General features: G+C 43.0%; 1 protein-coding gene across 1 annotated transcript in view; it reads left to right on the top strand.

Moving 5' to 3' along the window:
- The window catches only part of FAM172A (family with sequence similarity 172 member A), a 579,235-nt gene extending 560,154 nt beyond the window's left edge, over positions 1 to 19,081 (top strand). Inside the window, exon 11 of the mRNA XM_040421544.1 lies at positions 17,128 to 19,081. Within this exon, the coding sequence (XP_040277478.1) occupies positions 17,128 to 17,270 (143 nt within the window). The 3' untranslated portion in view covers positions 17,271 to 19,081. The remainder of the gene's footprint in view (positions 1 to 17,127) is intronic.
- The last annotated feature ends 204 nt before the right edge of the window (positions 19,082 to 19,285 follow it).

Here is a 19,285-nt window from a genome sequence, read left to right as displayed (position 1 = left end):
AATGCCGCTCTGGGACATATTGCCCGCTCACGGACCGTATGTCTCAGAGGGTATACAGTCTTGTGCAAGGGCCCTTAGGTGGCACATCATCTGCAAGAATACAGCCATACCCAAGTCCTTTAATGCTGCTCTGTGTACTAAAATTAAGCAGTTGAAAATTAGCCTTTTCCGTAACGGGTGAGATGCGCGCGTTCTGGTAAGTAGTTTTGATGCAGAAACTACTCATTAAGGTCCCATATTTATGTGGACGTCCCTCTATAAATATTATTGGGGTAGAAATAGTTAACAAGCTAGTACGGTGAAAAGTCCTTAGAAAACAGTTTAGTTTTAAGCATTTTCAGTCATGAAATTTAAATTTTAGTTTGTTTTTATTTATTTTTATAAATTTCTATTTGAAATTGCAGCTGTCAGCCACCTATTAAAATCGGACAAGATTACAACTCAACTTCTCACTTTGCAGTTTTCTCCCTGCAAGGCTACGATCTGTGTCACCTCACATTATGAGTTTTCAGAGACAAGTAAAGTGGCATCCTGGATGCTGACGAGTGAGGTGGTTAATAAACTAACCATGCCGTGGCCTGGGAGAATTTAGTGTTTTTGTTTTTTGATTTCTTATCTTCCTGAGAAAATCGGGCAGACAAGGAATAGCAATATCATTGCTTGTAAGGCCTGAACAGGGCAGAGTAGTAATAAAGCAGAGAAGGCACGGGCTTCCCTCGCAGCACAGTTAGATTCAGAAATAAGAGAATGACACAAAAAACACAGGCCCCTAAGAGGCATCTCGATACCACTTCCTAAAGAGGGAAAAGGGACAGCAAAATGTCGTTTCTCACCTGAATTTCTGACCTCTGGAAGCCGGAGTGTTAGAATAATATTGCCATCCTTGTTCATCTCGAATTTAATCAGAATACTTGGAGAGGAAAGACGTCTCCTGACCAAATGACCTATTTTAGTGCGCTTGGATATCATAGAGGGGGGTGATCATCTGACACCCCTCACCATGAGCCAGAGTGAAGACGGCATACAGCGGCAGACTCAAGTCATCCTTCTTTCTTTGAATGGCCACATGTAAGGCCTCTACGGAGTGCTTTCGTGGGGTTCTGTTCTGCAAAAATATAGAACTTGTCCTATCTTTTTGCGGGACGGACGGCTCGCGGACCCCATTCAAGTGAATGGGGTCGCGATCCACATGCGGCATCCCCACGGTCGGTGCCCGTGCATTGCGGACTGCAATTTGCGGTCCGCAACACAGGCTCGGCCAGCACACGTTCGTGTGCAAGAGGCCTAATACTGCGTTTCCCCTGCATCGGTCACAGCAACTTCCGTTAGCAGAATCTGCTATTTCAGAAGCTGGACCCACATTGACAAGCAGATTGCCTCTTAATATAGTGCTCCAAATGTCCACAGGTTGTGTGTGGTATTGCAGCTTGGCCCCATTCACTTGATTTGAGCAAAGCTGCAGTACCCCACACAACCTGTGGACAGATGTGGCGCTGTTTCTGGAAGAAGGCAGCCATGTTTTTCTAATCCTGTACTCTCTCTTTAAATTGTTGATTCAACAATGTCTTATTGTGGACACAATTGTGACTGCATTTATTATGACCATGTAAACATATAGTAGAGATAAAAACTCTAAGGAACTTAAATAAGAATTACTAGATTCACACATTCTTCGCCAGTTATCTCAGTTTTTCATGCAGTTATTTAGTATTTGTAAGCATTGATTTCCTGTTCATTTCTCACTCTGGTATTGTTATTGTATGTTTTATTACATTTTCAATTACATCTGTGATTTATTGTATTCTAAAAAGAACATTGAGATTAGTGCAATCTCTCAACTGCTGTGCGTCTCCTCGGTCATTACAGATTAATGTAAGGCTGGTCATAGACCTAACGATCGTTGTCAATGATCCAAATGATTTTTCACTCATTAACAAGCACTGTTGTAGCTATGGTACTTAAAGCTGTGGAATTTTAAAATGTCTCTGGGTTGTTAGTGGTCAACACTATGAACATGACTTTTACATTACAATCATCCAAGGCATCATATGTCTCGCAATACAGTGTATCTTGCAATCACTAAAGAAATCTCACTGCTCATCAGATCAGGATGATATCTTCCTCCATGTCCAGATTAAAAGGGGGTGTATGTGGCAGGCGCAGCACTATAAAGTGCCTTTTGCGCTGTGGCATTAGAAGAATTTTGATATCTCTGACTTTAGTCTAACCAGACTGTCTATTACTCTGTAATTCCTCTATCGCCGTTCTATGGAAACAGTAGGTTTAAAGAGCACACCAAATGCTTGAAATAACTTCTTTATTAACGTCAACTTTTCTTCATATAACATTGCCGCCTCCGCAGCAGATAGTCCATGTACAAAACACGTGTTGAAAAGATATCACAAAATGGCGGTATGCATAAGATGGTGGTTCAACTATTCAATCTTGTCATTCAACATAAAATGGTGGATATATTTCTCTCTTGAGTATCTGTACTCTAACTTTAAGTTATTTAAGCACTTTATGATCTCTCTGAGGTATATCTGAGGTCTAACTAATAGTTCTGCTTGCAGTATGCAGTTAGCAGTGACTATTTGCAGATTGGTTGAGTATGATCTGGTGTGGTTGTAATATTGGATTGCATGTAAATTTGGATTGCAATATGGAATCTGAATGCTTGCAATTGTAGCTTGCAATTTGAAACTTTCAATTGAATTTGTATTGTTGCAATAGGTGGAACTGTAAGTAAATACATATATATCTAGTTCAGTATACAGTTCTAAACACAATACTAACCATATGAACATTATATAGCTTGTTTTAAATACCTATATTGGCCTCTTGGTCCCATAAGACTCAGCTCTCAGTGGAGTGAATGTCTCTTCAGCTCCTGTCTCTGGTGAATAATGATTCTAGCAGCAGGAGCTGGGGGAATTCCCAGACAGGCCGTCTGTGAGGCTGGCTGTGATTGGTGAAAACTCTTGCTGTGTGAGAAGCTGGCTGCGATTGGTCTAGACTTGTGCCCAGCAACAACAGATTAACACTATGCTTTCTGTTGTTTTTGCTGTGTCAACGAGCCCACCCCACACTACAAAATTAATTCCAAAGGCACATTATCCTTTCTGCCTCTGTGAACACAAAACACAACAGTAATATGACATCCAAAACATGATGTCACAGTAAATAACTCTGCTTTTGTCTTTAACACATAAACATAGAAACGGTATTAAGTCTATTAGGAGGTTTAGCTGTATACACATATAAGCTATACTAGCAACCTAGGACAGGTCTTAGCTGGCCAGCTACAGTGTCCCAGTTTAAAAAAAAATCCGGCAGCCCTTGTAAATATACCACAATAATAAAAATAAGCTCCCTTTTCTCCACCTGCTGCTTCCAGTGCTTTGGCTGCACGATGACATGTGTGCACAGAACGTCACTGCTGCAGCCAGGAAGATGATCTCAGCAGGGGGGAGGACCAATCACTGGCTTTGGCAGTATTTGGAACATCACTGCTGAGATTAGTAGATTACTGCAGCAGTGATCTGTCTGCACAGAACATCACTGCTGCAGCCAGGAAAAGCTTCAGTGAGAGAAACTGGAGCTCATTGCTGAAAAAAGCAGGGCAGAAAAGGTGTGATTATTGATTCTTTTGTTGTTTTAGCAGATGTACAGGGGTTGCCCGAGTTTATATTGAACTCTGACAACCCCTTTAACATGTAAATCCTAATAGTGTTGCTTTTAACGGGATCTCATTAATTACTGTATGTAAGGCTGTGTTCAGACTTCAGCTATTTGGTCAGTTATTTCCATTAGTTATTGTGAGCCAAAACAGTAGTGAAGCCTACTCAGAGATCATGTGTAATGGAAAGATCTGCACCTGTTCTGTGTTTTTAACCCTCACCTGGTTTTGGCTCACAATAACTGATGGAAATAACTGACCAAATAACTGAAGTGTGAACACATATAAATTGTGTAATCCCAGAAGTCCACCAAATCAACATTTTCACCCTTATATAATAGGTAATTATAATGTCCATTTCCATAGCCAATAAGCTACAACTAGAATCTACTCCTCATTACTACAGTCTATGATAATTACATGTTGAAATTGTGACTTTCAAATTTTAAACAAAAAATGCCCGAAAATGTGAAAGATGAGATCTGCTGAACCCGTGTTATTACTGCAGCCACAAAGTGCCATTAATGAATGAGAGCCTATAAGAATAAGGCTGGGGTCACACCAGTCCACGGATTCCGATGTTCTGACCCATTATAGGAACAGAAGCGCTGGGGGCTAATCGGACACAGACCAAAAATATGGTCGTTTGTGCATGAGGTCTAAGGACTCTTTCACACGAGCAGATCCCGTGCGTGGAATCTGCTGTGTAAAAGAGTGCCAAGCCCCGCTCCGGCCAGCAGAGACACGGAGCCTTAAGATGACTGATAATGCTCTTTGCCTCTCTCTGACCTTTTTACTACAAAATCATGGTGACCATTTTATCTCACTGTGATTTTGTAGTAAAAAGATCACAGACAGGCACGGAGCATTATCATGTTAATGCTCCATGTCTCTGCTGTCCGGAGCGGGGCTTGGCTCTCTTTCACGCAGCGGATTACCCGCACGGCATCCGCTCATGTGAAAGAGCGCTAAGTCTCTTTCATCAGTCAATACCTGCATTTTGTTTAACATTTGAAGAGGTTTTATACTATTTCTTTTGTGTTTTTTTTTTTTTTATATTTGTGTTTTTTTTTGTTTTTTTTTATATTTATATATATTTTTTTATTTGGTTACTGGTATATATGTTGTTTTTAATTGATGGTTAATATTGACATGACATTTTGTATGTATTTATTTATATTACTAAGATGTTTAAGAGCCAGTACTTGTATTATCAATAACTTGGTTTGATGGGTGTTTTAACATACTATACGGCCGGTAGTAGCATGTTCTGTAAATGACATTTCCATTTGTGGATGAAGGTGCGTTTCTTCTGGGGCTTCAGCAGGTAAAGATGTCTGTTTGAAGGTTATTAACTTGATGATTGCACAACTGGTACACTTGACCCACAGCAGTGAGCCCTGTCCATAAAATAACATGTCTCTCATCTGCCTTTTTTTCAACACTGTGCACCTAGAGGTCACTCTAATACACACAGGGTCAGTGCGTGCCACATCAATGTAAATTCAGTGTGAAAAAACCAATGTCTTATTGTATCTGAATCTCAGAGTGTGAGTGACAGCACCGGGAGATTGAAGGCTGTAAATTGGTCTAATGTTTTTAGACTACTTGAGACAGGTCCCTTTAATAGATGTTTATTTATTTATTATTTTCCAGATTGTTTATTTAAAAATAAATATTAACTTCTGCATCCTGTTATTAAACATATAAATTGTAAGATGGAATGTTCTATAAATTATACAGCTTCTAATAGTTGAGTAGATAGTTGAGCTATTGTAAGAATGACATAAGAGTGTGCACAATGTCACGTTATCCTTTGTTAAATACACTGCCAGGCGATGCAGTTTTGAATGCTAGATGAGCTAGACTTTAGATTGGCATTGGGATACATAGCCTCTAACCTCAAGGTCACTGGTTCAGATCTGGCTCTCTGCGAGAGTGACTGAAAATCATTAGCATTTTAAAGCTGTTTGGTGACCCTTAAGAGAGGGGTTGGTCTTCGTAGTCTTATTCCCAGTTCACCACATCTCAAAACCATCATCAGAATTTGAAGCTTTAGAGGCTGGAGGATTAATGAACATTAAAACTGAAGTACCTTCATACCTTCTAGGACTAGTCTCTCTGGAGAGTGACTGCAGGACTAGGTCACAGGCTTCAATGTTCACAGGTTCTGCTGCCAGATTCCAGCACAGTGACTGCTTTTAGGCTTCGTTCACATCACCGTTCAGCCTATCCGTTCTCCTGCTCCGTTTATGAGCAGGAGAACGGAGAGGACGGAGAAGGCACATAACTGAGCCAAACGAAGCCCTTAGGACCACATAGACTATAATGGGGTCCGTTATGTTTCTGCACAGAAGATAATTTTGAAGCGGAGACAAATGTCGTGCATGCACAACTTGTCTCAGATCCAAAATCATCTTCTGAGCAGAAACATAACGGACCCCATTATAGTCTATGGGATCCTTAGGCTCCGTTTGGCTCAGTTATGTGCCTTCTCCGTCCTTTCCGTTCTCCTGCTCCTAAACGGAGCAGGAGAACAGAAAGGCTGAACGGTGATGTGAACGAAGCCTTACTCGCTTTATACTAAACTGTTGACACATATCTGTCCGTAAAATATTCCTTTGTGTGTTGTAATTTATGCATGACGTGTCACATGACTCATTTTCTCAGCTTGTTCTCTTTACAACCTCGTTATATGTCAGTAAATAATACATTGATAGAAGATAATCTTACCAGTGACTGTATTTGTGAGTGATAACCTCCCTTCTGATTCTCAGCTGGGTCATGTGACCAGCACTCTGACTTTCCAAATCACACAGCATCTTATGTGTCGTCAGGAAGTCAGTTTCTCTATGTATTCCTATGGGAGCCTCAATGTCAGTCTCATAGGAATGAATAGAGAAGTAACTGACTTCCTGTCCTGTGTCAGTTGGAGATCAGCGTGTTGGTCACATGACATAGCTGAGGATCAGAAGGGAGGGGATAACTCACAAATACAGTCACTGTTAAGAAAGTTATCTTCACTACAGTTTACATCATATACCCTTCTAACAGTTCAGAGAATAATATTTTTGGTGGAAGTGCTTCTTTAACCTACCAGTATGTTTCAGCAGTGTGGTATGTCCACCCATGAAAACACAGGTAGAGCATCCAAACGTCATGCAGATCTTGCCTTTGGACAGATTCAAATCCAGGATCCCAGTGGTGCAAGAAAACCATGCCAACCATTAAGCCACTGTTCTGGCCACTTACTTCTATGAGGTCACCAGTAGTATGATAACCAGAATTCTTCAGAATAATTCAAAATAACAGATTAGCAGATGATTGCCGATGGTGCAGGATTTTCCTGGGCTACTCTTCTGTTTGCTCTTACCGTTCTGGAGATGAAATAGTTTCAGTAATATGGTTCAGCTGGTTTTCCTGCACATAGCACAATATTCGAGGAACCCGTAGTCCTGCCATGCTTCATGACCCAGGTAATGACACTTCACCTTCGCCCTTTCTGTGTCATGGAAAAATTAGACTTTTCAACAAACGGAAAAAAAATTGTTGGATGTTTGGTGCAGGATTCAGCAGTCATTGATGGCCGCCACTGAGCATGGCACAGCTTACCTGCTGGAGTTTTTCATTTTATATTATGGTTTAAATGAGGCTTCAGTCTTGTATCCCTTAAACCTTCCATTTTTTGTATATCTAATATTGTAATTTGCTGATATATATTAAAGGGGTTACCCGGGTTTTTTATATTGATGGCTTATCCTCAGATTATCAATATCAGATCTTTGGGGGTCTGACTCCCATCACCACCCACCGATCAGCTGTTGGAAGAGGCTGCAGCGCTTTAATGAGCACAGTGGTCTCCTCACAGCTTAGCAAGCACAGTGTTGTACATTGTATAGTGACTATTCTTGGTGTTGCAGCTCAGGCCCTTTCACCTGAATGAGACTAAGCTGATCACAGGCCATGTGACTAATGAACATGACGTCACTGGCCTTGGAAGAGGCCGCAGTGCTCACCTGGCCTAGTGAATGGGGTTTATCTACAGTACAAAGCACAGCCGCTATCCAATGGACTGTCCTCACCGAAGCACCATTGCCTTCTCAAACAGCTGGTTGGCAGGGGTACTGGGAGTCGGACACTTAACAACCAAATATTGATGACCTATCCTAAGGATAGTCCATTATTATCAATATCCTAGAAAACCCCTTTTAAAGGGACTCCAGCGACCTCCCTATCAAATAATAAATCAGTAAGGGGTTAAGGGGAATCTGTCTCCAGCGATCTCCCTATCAAACTGTTTGCATAGACACATATCTGTGATTCACCTGACTAAAGGGCTGATTTTCTTTTCTTGATCCGAGGTTCAGTTCTAGAGTTATAATACTTGGCCTCAATATGCAAATTAGGTATCTGGTGCAAGAAGGGCGTTACCATGACTGTTGTTGCGCCCAAGTTCCAATCACTTGTATGACCATCCCGGCCCTCGCTGCTTTAATTGACAGGGCCAGGCAGTGACAAAGCAGCGAGGGAGTGGCTGGCCACAGAAAGGAGCAGAGCTTGGGTACAATAAGAGCAACAGTGGCACCCTCATTGCACCAAAGGCCTAATTTGCATACTAAAAAAAGGATCATAACTCTGGAACGGCACCTCAGATCAACAAAAGAAAAACACTGTTTTAATCAGGTGAGCTACAACTACGTGTCTGTGCAAAATGTTTGAGGTATCTGGTGACAGAACCCTTTTAACTGACTTATTGTTTGATTATGTTTCAGCTGTTTGTATTTTCTTAGCCTTAATGTAACATGTGAATTGGAGACATATATTCATTTAATGTGGACCAACTCACTGTTGTTGTCACCTGAACATTAATTATTTTTTCTCTCTTAAACCAGCAATGATAACAAGAGTAGTGATTTTTCGGTCACTAGCAATTGGTTTCTAATAGAGGTTATGTACAGTAGATCAAACCACTCCTTTAAACTTGATACTTGCTTAAAGGGATTATCCCACGATTAATTTAAAAAATGAAAATCAGACATCATATACATGACAATCTCTTTCTAACAAATCTAGAACAAGCCCTGTACCTCACATGGATCCATAGATCTCCCCATTCATTGTTCTGCTAGACTTATATCAAGCTGACAGCTCAGGGGGAGTGTCCTTTCTCCTGTAGCACAGGGGGCGTGTCTCAGCTCTCCCGATCACAGCTCAGGAGGCAGTTGAAGGATGAAACTGAGCATGTGCGGCCACCTTAGTGAGCAGGACAAAGAAATAAGAAGAAAACAAACAGCAGGTGACGCTATACAGATACATTTTATTGAATAACTCAGTGGCTATGCTAGTCCATAAAATTACAAAAGTATCCAGATCCAGGTGCTAGTTTGGCAATTTTTTGTGGGCAACCCCTTTAATCATGAGATACTTCAATTTTAAATTTTTTTTTTGGTCTTCATGTTTCATACCTGAAATAAACCCGTTCATTGTAAAAAATAATTGGAAAAAAACATAAAAATGAAAATAAAACACAGACGCATCAGTCTATTTGTTTCTAATTGACAAGGCAGATAATATTGTACAATAGGATTAATTATCACGAATCATTATCCCATCCCTGACGTGTGTATAATGGACGGAGCAGTGTTATCGTCCTTGTGTTATCTTTTTTATCTTTTTTTTGTGTTGACTTTGACTAGCCTATCCTCATTTTTGAACCCTCCGATTGTGTCGCCTTGTGTGTGTTTTGGCCTCATTTCTTCCATCTCCACCTCACTCAGCTGCAAAAAATGTCTTCATTGTTGCTCTCCCAGATTGTGATACTGTCACAAAACTGTTGCTAGGCAACAAATGTGGTTACCGGGACCGAGCGAATAGCTGAAGGGAAAGAGAAGTGTTGCACCATTGTAGAGTAACCATAGCAATGACCTACTATTACAGAATAAGGAATTAACATCAACAGTCTTCTAATATCAGACATATGCAGGGATTCACAACAGTGTCAGGTTGGGCCCCGGACTCATGTGCGACAACGCTCGTCCGTATCCTCAAGTTTGTGCCCTCATTGTCGGTACTAATACAGGGCCCATTTTGCACTGTGGAGGCTGAAATTCTAATGGGGCCTTCAGCATCTGCCATAGTTTTGTATTGTGAAGCTATAGGGGAGGGTTGGTAGCGGGAGCCCTCTCTTGTGAGTATATATATATATATATATATATATATATTTACATCATGGGCTGTGGTGGAGAGACTAGTGACTGAGGGGCTCAGACACAGGCTTTGCAGACCTATGACCTGTCTCCCCCTTTGAATACATTTTCTGTAACTGATGAAGCAGGTGGTGTGATTCTGTCTCGGCGTTAAGCCCGGGCTCACACTTTCTGCCTTTTCTTTTTTTCTTAGCTTAGTTCTGTTTCTGCAGATTGGTTCAAGGGCTTTACCTTCCAGCATCTAAGGGGTGAATGAGGCAGGGATGTTTGGGCCGCTGCTCCATCTTCTAGCCAGAGAAGTAACTTTGAATTCAAAGAATCTCTTCCTTTTTCTTGGAGCAGAAGGATGATGAATGGCTGTGACACACAGCACTCAACCCTCCGTGTCTAGGCCCTGCTGCTGGTGAGCGCTCTTCACAGGCCAGATGCCATCCAGAGAGTGTGCGGATACACCCAGCCCGGCCGCCCCTTCTGCTGCCTGATTTACAATGCATCGGGAGGGTGACTAGACACGTTCTCCTGTATGCATCCTTCATTGTCCCTGTGGTAGTCTGTGACCCCACCCTGCTGGCCTCTATCTGTCTGTCTATCTATCTATCTATTATCCATCTTTCTATCTGTCTTTCTATCTATACTCTATCTATCGTTACTATATTTATCTATTAGTCTCTACTATATCTATAAATCTATATATCTAAAAAGAAACATATCAGCAGCACTGTATAAATGGGGGCAATCCCTCAAACACCGTTGGTTCTTGGTCTCACAGTGTATAGTTTACAATAAAGAGGCAGCCCTCCGGATATTGTGAATGGTGGGGGACCCGCTTTATTCACCCAACTGCGACATTTCAGCCCAATCTATCTACCGCTACTATATCTATGAATCCATTATCTATCTACCGCTACTATATCTATGAATTCATTATCTATCTACCGCTACTATATCTATGAATCCATTATCTATCTACCGCTACTATATCTATGAATCCATTATCTATCTACCGCTACTATATCTATGAATCCATTATCTATCTACCGCTACTATATCTATGAATCCATTATCTATCTACCGCTACTATATCTATGAATCCATTATCTATCTACCGCTACTATATCTATGAATCCATTATCTATCTACCGCTACTATATCTATGAATCCATTATCTATCTACCGCTACTATATCGATGAATCCATTATCTATCTACCGCTACTATATCTATGAATGTCTTTATCTATACTATATCTCTGAATTATCTATTCATCTTTCTTTCCTATCTATGAATGTATCATCTATCTATCCTGTTGTCCACCTGTCTTATTATCTATTGATTTATCTATCTATCTATCTATCTCTATCAATCTATCTTTTGACCTACTGTATCTCTCCACCTATCCTGTTAACTATCTGGCCTATTTATCTATCTATAGAAGAAATGAATTACTGCAGCACTCTTCAATTACTATATCCCGATTTTATTCACCAAGCGACGTTTCGACTACAAACATACTATTTCAAGGCGTGAAAAGACTGTAGTCAAAACGTCACTTGCTTGGTGAATAAAATTATTAAAGCCAACTTGGAGTGCGGCAGTCATTCAGCTGGAGCCGGACGCTGCTTACACTACCACAGAAATGGACCTTACGGCAGAGGTAACTAACTGGAGTGTTGCTGTCTAATATATAAAGCGGAGTATGTGTGTGTGTATGTCCGCTAAAGAAATCTGCACCGTCGCATTTACAATCGCAAAATTTGGCACACAGGTACATCGGGTGTCCGGGAAGGTTTTAAACCGGGTCGTAGCTCTCTGGCACATACTGTTCATGAGATATCCCCCAAAAAATACAAATATGGCACATCACATGACCTACATTAGCCAATAGAAGCCTGCAGGTCTTTCTTTTCATATCCCAACTGCCATACACACGGTCAGCCAATAGAAGCTCGCAGGCCCTTAGTCTCCACATACGCACAGTTTTACTCCAGGTTTCCATAACAACCCAGCCATTTTTCTTCACTGCTGCAGGTCAGCTTTAAAGGGGCAGGGCGCTGTGGATGACACCGGTTAAGGAAGCAGAGTGCTGGGGAGGTCACTTTTCAGGGGGCAGGTAGGATGGCCATCTAGGACTTAAAAAACCCTCCCCCAGGTCCCGCTAAGCCACGCCCTTATCCGGTTAGGCCACTCCCACTCTGCAGCCGACGGGGGTTAAAAAAATGAAGTTCAAAATCAACTTCCATCAGCTGCAGGGGAGGGAGGGTGGCTTTCTCTGCAGCTCATGCTCACACAGCACTGTGCTGCTGTCTGAGAGTGAGCTGTTCAAAAGAACATCCCTGCGTCCATCCAGGTCCTGCGCCGGACGGAGGACAGGGAGTCTGGAAGATGGACTGTCCAGCCTAAAACTAGACCTCTGGCCACCCTAGGGGCAGGCTGCTGTGGAGATCACAGTTAAGGGGACGATTCGCTATGGAGGTCAGTGTTAAGGGGCAGATTGCTGTAGAGGCCACTGTTAAGGGGACGGGGTGTTGTGGAAATCGCTGTTAAGGAGATGAGGTACTGTGGAGGTCACTAATAAAGGGGCAGGCTGCTGTCACTGTTAAGGGGACAGGGAACTGTGGAGTTCACAGTTAGGGTCCATTCACACATCCGTGTGTGTTTTGCGGATCCGCACGGACAGCGGCAATGTGCATTCCGCATTTTGCGGACCGCACATTGCCGGCACTAAGACAATATGCCTATTCTTGTCCGCTATTGTGGACAAGAATAGGACATGTTCTATTTTTTTCAGGATCGGAATTGCGGACCCGTCGTAGAAATGTATGGGTCCGCAAGTCCGTTCCGCAAAATGCGGAATGGAATTGCGGATGTGTGAATGGACCCTTAAGGGGACGGTCTGCTATGGAGGTCAGTGTTAAGGGGCGGGGTGCTGTAGAGGCCACTGTTAAGGGGGCGGGGTGTTGTGGAGGTCACTAATAAAGGGGTGGCCGCTGTGAAGGTCACTGTTAAAGGGGAGGGCCCTGTGGATGTTACTTTTAAGCGGGCAGGCTGCTGTGGAGGTCACAGTTATAGTGGATACTGTCCATATCTTTTAACAACACCCAAACATTAAATGAAATAGATGAAATATACCGTACCCGTGCAAAGCCGGGTCCTTCTGCTAGTTCATTATATTTGGGACTTCTATATCTATCCATGTATCCTCTTATCTATATGTTATTATCTAACAGTCTCTCTATCTATCTTATCTGTCTGTCCTATTATCTGTTTATCTATCATTCGATCTAGCCAACTATCTACATGATTATCTGTCGTCTATATATACTGTTATCTTTCTATCTACAATGTATCCTGTTTATCTCTCTACCTTATCACATATATATATACTATTATCTATCTGTCCTTCTATCTGTTTATTAATCTATACTATTATCTCTCATCTATATACAGTATATTATCTAGCTGTCTCATCTATCTAGCTTATATCTTTATTATTATCTATGTATGATATTATCTATCTGTACTATTATCTCAATTCAAATTAAATTATTGGCAGGACTAAATACATATTAACATTGCCAAAGAACGTTGGAAATAATTGGGTTGAGACTGGGAATGGGGGATAGGGACACACATCTATGGTAGGAGTATAGAAGTCCATGGTATATTATGCTCCTTTCAGTCTATGGCCGCTGTGTTTTCCTCTTCCCTCAGCGCTATGGATAGTTTCTCTTCTATGGAGATGAAGTCTAGGAAGAGATCAGACAGTCTCATAACGTGAACTGCCCCATCCTCCATGGACTTTTGGTCGCACTTCTGGCACATCCTGCTCTTCCTGTATTTCTGTTGGTGCCTCCCGGATTTGATGAGCAGGCTATAGACGCTCAGTCTGTACCGGCTCAGGATCTGTCAGTCTTTGGGGCTGGGTATTTTATCCAGATATTGGGCCAGTTTGTACTTCCTCTGTAGACTCTAGTATATTATCAATTTCTGTGATGTTCTTATATTGTTTGTCCTTTTTGCCCTTGTGTATTGTCTTCTGATTCTTACCTTTTGTCAGTCCATGTTGGCTAGTGTCTTGGGTTTGGGTGAGTTGTTCTGGGTTGCTTTGTTTTTCTGAGGCATCTTGGTTTTGCAAAGCTTTGTGATGATAGGAGCTTGGACTGTAGCTATGTAGATGGGCCCTTTATGAGAGCGCACTTCTGGACAACACGGTGTAGTGAGAATGATGGAGAAGAGGAAGAGGCCTATTTGTGCAGGTGGTTTGTTTGTGGATTTAACATATAGGAGCAGTTGGTTATGTTCTGACAGGTGTGTTTGTGGAGTGACTATGAAGACACCAACATTTGTAGGGTCCATATCTGTGATAGTGTTGTCTACCACACTGTTGCCTACATGGGAGTTTAGGGTATGACTTCCCAAAGAGTTTGTCTTGGTGTGGCCATTGAGAATACGAAGTCTGAGGCTTCGATATAAGTTCTGTAGTTTTCTGCCATCATAGCTGTTCCTCTCGGTGTGCACTGAGCTGTCACAGTCAGTGTCTGCTCCAAATGTATACGTTTCCGTCAGTGGTTAGGTATTTTCTCTCTCTCTGTTCTTGTGTTGAGGTTTCCATAGATGAGAACATTGTCTAGGGCCTGGAAACAAGTGGCTTCCCTCTGTAAGATCTCAAAGTTGTTTAGATTGAAGTACAGCGACTCTGGCGGAGCTATGTACGCTACACAGAGGTAGACGTCAGTTTGACAGGTGAGGATGGAGGGGCCTATTTTTACCCAGATGTGACTGTCTTCTCTCTTCACTGGTCTGATCTGCTCATGGAGCTCCTCCTTAGACCAGGATAATATTCCTTGAACTCCGAGCTTGCTTGATGTTTTTCTTTTTCAGGACAGGGACAGAGATCTCTCTGTATCTGATGGGTACCAGGGATTTGTTCTCTGCCTTAGTCTATGTTTCCAGGAGCATCTGTATATCAATGTCTTTCAGTCTTAAGTTAAAGTCTGGGTCATGTATACTGAATACTGAAGCGTTCATGCCCTGTATTCCAGCTGCTGATTATAAGAGAAGTCCTTGTGTGTCTGTGTACCTTGCAAACAGCTGCCCTGCATAGGCATTTTGGTCCAGTCACATCAGTTTTCTGCACAGAGTGCTGAGCAGGGTCTTTATCTCCTCAATGTCTCTGCTCTGCATTAGGCCTCATGCACACAACCGTTCTGTTTATTGCGGTCCGCAAACCGCGGATCCGCAAAAAATGGAAGCCGCCCTTGTGCCTTCCACAATTTGCGGAACGGAACGGGCGGCCCATTGTAGAAATGCCTATTCTGTACCGCAAAACGGACAAGAATAGGACATGTTCTATTTTTTTTGCGGGGCCACAGAACGGAGCAACGGATGCGGACAGCACACGGAGTGCTGTCCGCATCCGAGCCGCCAAAACGGCGGTTTGGATGCGGACCAAAATAACGGCCGTGTGCATGAGGCCTTACTCTGTGTGAAGCAGGTGGTTTTCTCCAGGGTTGCCTGATTTTTGGGTACAGGTCACTGATGTCAGTTTGAGGAGCGTATGAAGTTTGCGGTCTATTTCTTGCCTGTGACCTTGTCTTGTCTGGGCCGGGCGGTCTCAGCTGCTGCAGAACATCATAAAACCCACCTCTGCTGAGCACTATATATTTCAATACATTGGCCAGAAGGCTGACTCCTCAGTTGTTGAGATGAAAGGTCCAGTCACTACTAGGCCCTTTCAAGTAAAGCACCCTCACTTCACACATTGCTCACTTGTGATTGCATCGCAGCAAGGCCTGTGTCCTCACTGCAATGACATTGCTCCAACGTCCTGTGCATGGTAATGACATCGCAGAAGGGCAGCGCCACGCAGCAATGTGTATCTCATATCCATCCATCCATATCTATCTATCTCAAAGCAGTGATGGTGGCACCAAACAGGAGGAAATGCAGAACAAAAAAATAAATGAGGTGCAAGCCCAAGGGAAGAAGACCATTGGCCAGTATATAAAAATACAAAAAGGCAGCACTCAGCAGGCTAAAGTAAAAAGCTAAATGTATTCACCCATGTGGACGCTATCCTGTCCATCTCTCTACCTCACATCATATATGTACTGTTGTCTGTATGTCTCTCCATCCATCCATCTATCTAGAGATGGTTACACGACACAACCTGTGTGGGGTCGGTCATGTGAAATGAATACATGTTCGCCCTCCAGTATAGTTCTATCTGCTGTTATTCTTATGCGATCCATCTGTACATCTGGCGAGCACTGATGATGTCACTTTTTATTTATTCTAAAAAGTTTTGTGCTGGAACACAAAAGTAACCAAAATGAAACGGCCTGCGGGCATTACACATGTAACATACTGTGCCTATTAACACTGACCCAGTCTGGATAGTGTAATGGAGAACTGGATGATGTCACAGGTCGGTGAGAATTTTACACGAGGCGTTAGATCTTTATACATCATGACTGAGATGATGGTTGTAGTAGACACTTGGGGTCATTTATCAAACTGGCGTAAAGTAGAACTGGCTTAGTTGCCCACAGCAGCCAATCAGCCTCCACCTTTCATTTTCCAAAGGAGCTGTCAAAAATGAAAGGCGGGATCTGATTGGTTGCTATTAGGGATGAGCAAATCAACTTTAGATGAAACATCCGAAGTTGATTCGCCTAAAACTTCGTTTTAATACTGTACGTACAGTATTAGAATGTATTGGCTCAGATGAGTCAAAGTTATTACTTCGAGAATTTGCATAATAACTTCAGAAATTGATTTATACTGTAAAAAAAACATTTCCCGAGCTCGGGTTTGGTTCCAAGGTACCACTCGGAACCGAACCTGAGTTGACAGATGCTTCATGTGCAGTGGTGACAACCACATAGCAGCCTTCGTGGCACCTAAGTCTCTATTGTGACATCCATGTACTCCCCCCCCCCCGCCCCGTCCTCATGCTACCCGTCTTACTCTCTACTACCTGTGTCTGCGTCTGCGTCTGCCATTTTATTCATGAACCAGGAAGCACAGGATGAACTATCCTGACCAGATGGTTGGAATTGAGGAGGGCAAAGAAAAAAGGAAATATGAAATGTGTGATAATTATTTGACTGTATGACAAAACCCCCACTGGACGGTGAAGCGTTTGTCACCTCCACGTTGGTGGGCTGAAGTGATCTCGATCAGGTATAATATGTGAGCCTAGCAGGGAGGTGTTCTCATGCACTCTCTTTTCTGTCCTTAGGCACGGAGCGGCATGAGCTGACCTCGTGGAAGAGCTTCTCCTCCATCTTCAAGTTCTTCTCCGACGCCCTGGAAGCCAAGAAAACAAAAACCCCGACAGTACCTACCAGGCGCTCCCACAGAATAAAGAGTGAAGAATTGTAAAACAAAAGAAAATGGCAGTGGTGAGGGGCGATGGCACAGATCCGCCCGTCCCCCATCCCCCCCCCCCCCCCCCCTACAACTGGTCTCTCCGCGCTCCCAGACCCTCATTAGATTGTTTTCTTCCTAGAGCACAGGGTCATGATGTATACATTTAAATAGCGTTTTGCATTATTTCTAGATGAGTGCAACTGTCAAAGCAATATGGGTTCACTGGTTGTGCTTCCTGTGGTCTGCTGCGTGCATTCTGTGCTGCCCATCAGAGCGCAGATTAAGGCTGACAGCAGCGCTGCACAGTACAGCATGGTGCAAGTCTAATTGCCCTGACATAGCCCGACACTGTGAGCGGATGCCATAGCTTGTCTGCCACTCCACTGCCCTGGGCCCACTCACTTACCTCTGCTTCACTCCTTTAATGCCTTCCCCACCGCGCAGGGAAATCATTTTATCCTACATGTGCCCCCCGTATTTTATGTCAGACAAGACGGTGTCACAGGGTTTGTTTTTAACTCCTCCTGTGCTGCACAGAAACTGCAGAGCCCCATACAATAGATCGTGTCGTTCAGAAGTATACAAGTTTCCATGGCAACAGGTATAATTCCCATCGTGATGACGTGCAAAACTCTTGAACTTTTTCTTGGTAAATCCACTTGTGGGCTCCAACAGTCACATGGCATGGGGTTCCTGTAGTGTCTGCGCCTTCTGTAGTTCTGCCCCTGGTCGTACTTAACCCTTACTATACCTTGAGTGCCCTAATACAAGGACACAGTCCTGCCTCCATCTACAGTGGGGGTATAGTGATTGCTGTATAGAAGGCCACATGTCCAGATACTGTGGACTGCAGCCTGGCTCATAGTCCTAATCCCAGGTTGAGTTTTTGACTTACTTTACACAGGTAACCATTTTATTTTATTTTTTTACCTGTAAAAAAAATTATATTTTCAGGTTTAATAATGATGGATAATTTTATAACCGTAGATAGAATCAATAGAGAGGACAGATAGGGCGTCCCGCTGATGCTGCATCCATCCAGAAACCCGTCATGGCGTATGTCAAGCTCACAATAGCAGCAGAGGTGAAATGGCTTGTCTGTGACGTAACCAAGGGGTCGTTCTAGACGACGCACGCAGTCAATATTACCTGCTAAAACTGTGACTCTTGTAGAAATAGATGTAGATGTTACGGTGTGTTGTACCAGATAGAACGTAGGTTTATGTTCCTGATCTCAAACACTGTGAACCGCACAGGGGGCAACAAAATAGCGAGAACTTGTCTTCTTTTCCTGTGATTCATTAGAACTACAGATGAGCAACTTGATCCTAATGAATCGATTTGTCTTATCAGCAGGACTTCTTCACCTGTGGGCGGCTGTCCCCGCAGGTGAAGATGCACCCACCTGCCACCAGATTGGCAGGGCCGGACATGTAACACGGCCATGACAATTTCCTGCCTGCGCCGCAGCCGACCAATGGCACAGAGTCCGACTCTGCTTTAGCTGTGGGGCAGCGCCTGCGCAGGTGCGGCTGGTAGCAGTGCTTGCGCAGTCCCAACTCCAAAGCAGAGCTTCTACACTTGCTCAGCTAATCGGGACAGCGGCACAGGCGGGAAATTGTCAGGGCCGTGCTAAATGTCCGCAGGTGAAGAAGCCCTGCTCATGAGACTACTTAATTTGCAGCGCTCTTAAGACATCTGTTTTTAATGAGTGGTTTTGTAGTCACCCCAGAACGAATACAAGCAATCACAGGGTCAGACCTTGAGCTGTTTTTTGCTGTATTTAGGTAGGGGTAATAAAGGCAAAATCCTCTTTCTTTTTATATTAGACGTTTCATGGTATATTTTTGATGTTTATTTTTAGATATTTGCAACCAAACCCATTGTGAATGGACCGAATTAGACTCGTACATTCTGATTTAACTGTACGCAAATTCTGTAAGTGAACTTTTAACGCGACTGGTGCCCTTTATCCTAGGGCATCATATGCCTAAAAGGGTTAATATAATGGATACTGACAGAACCTT

The sequence above is a fragment of the Bufo bufo genome, chromosome 2 (genome assembly GCF_905171765.1).
Source record: "Bufo bufo chromosome 2, aBufBuf1.1, whole genome shotgun sequence".
Taxonomy (NCBI): domain Eukaryota; kingdom Metazoa; phylum Chordata; class Amphibia; order Anura; family Bufonidae; genus Bufo; species Bufo bufo.
Note: the sequence above shows the minus strand (reverse complement) of the source record. Positions and strands in the feature narration are given on the sequence as shown.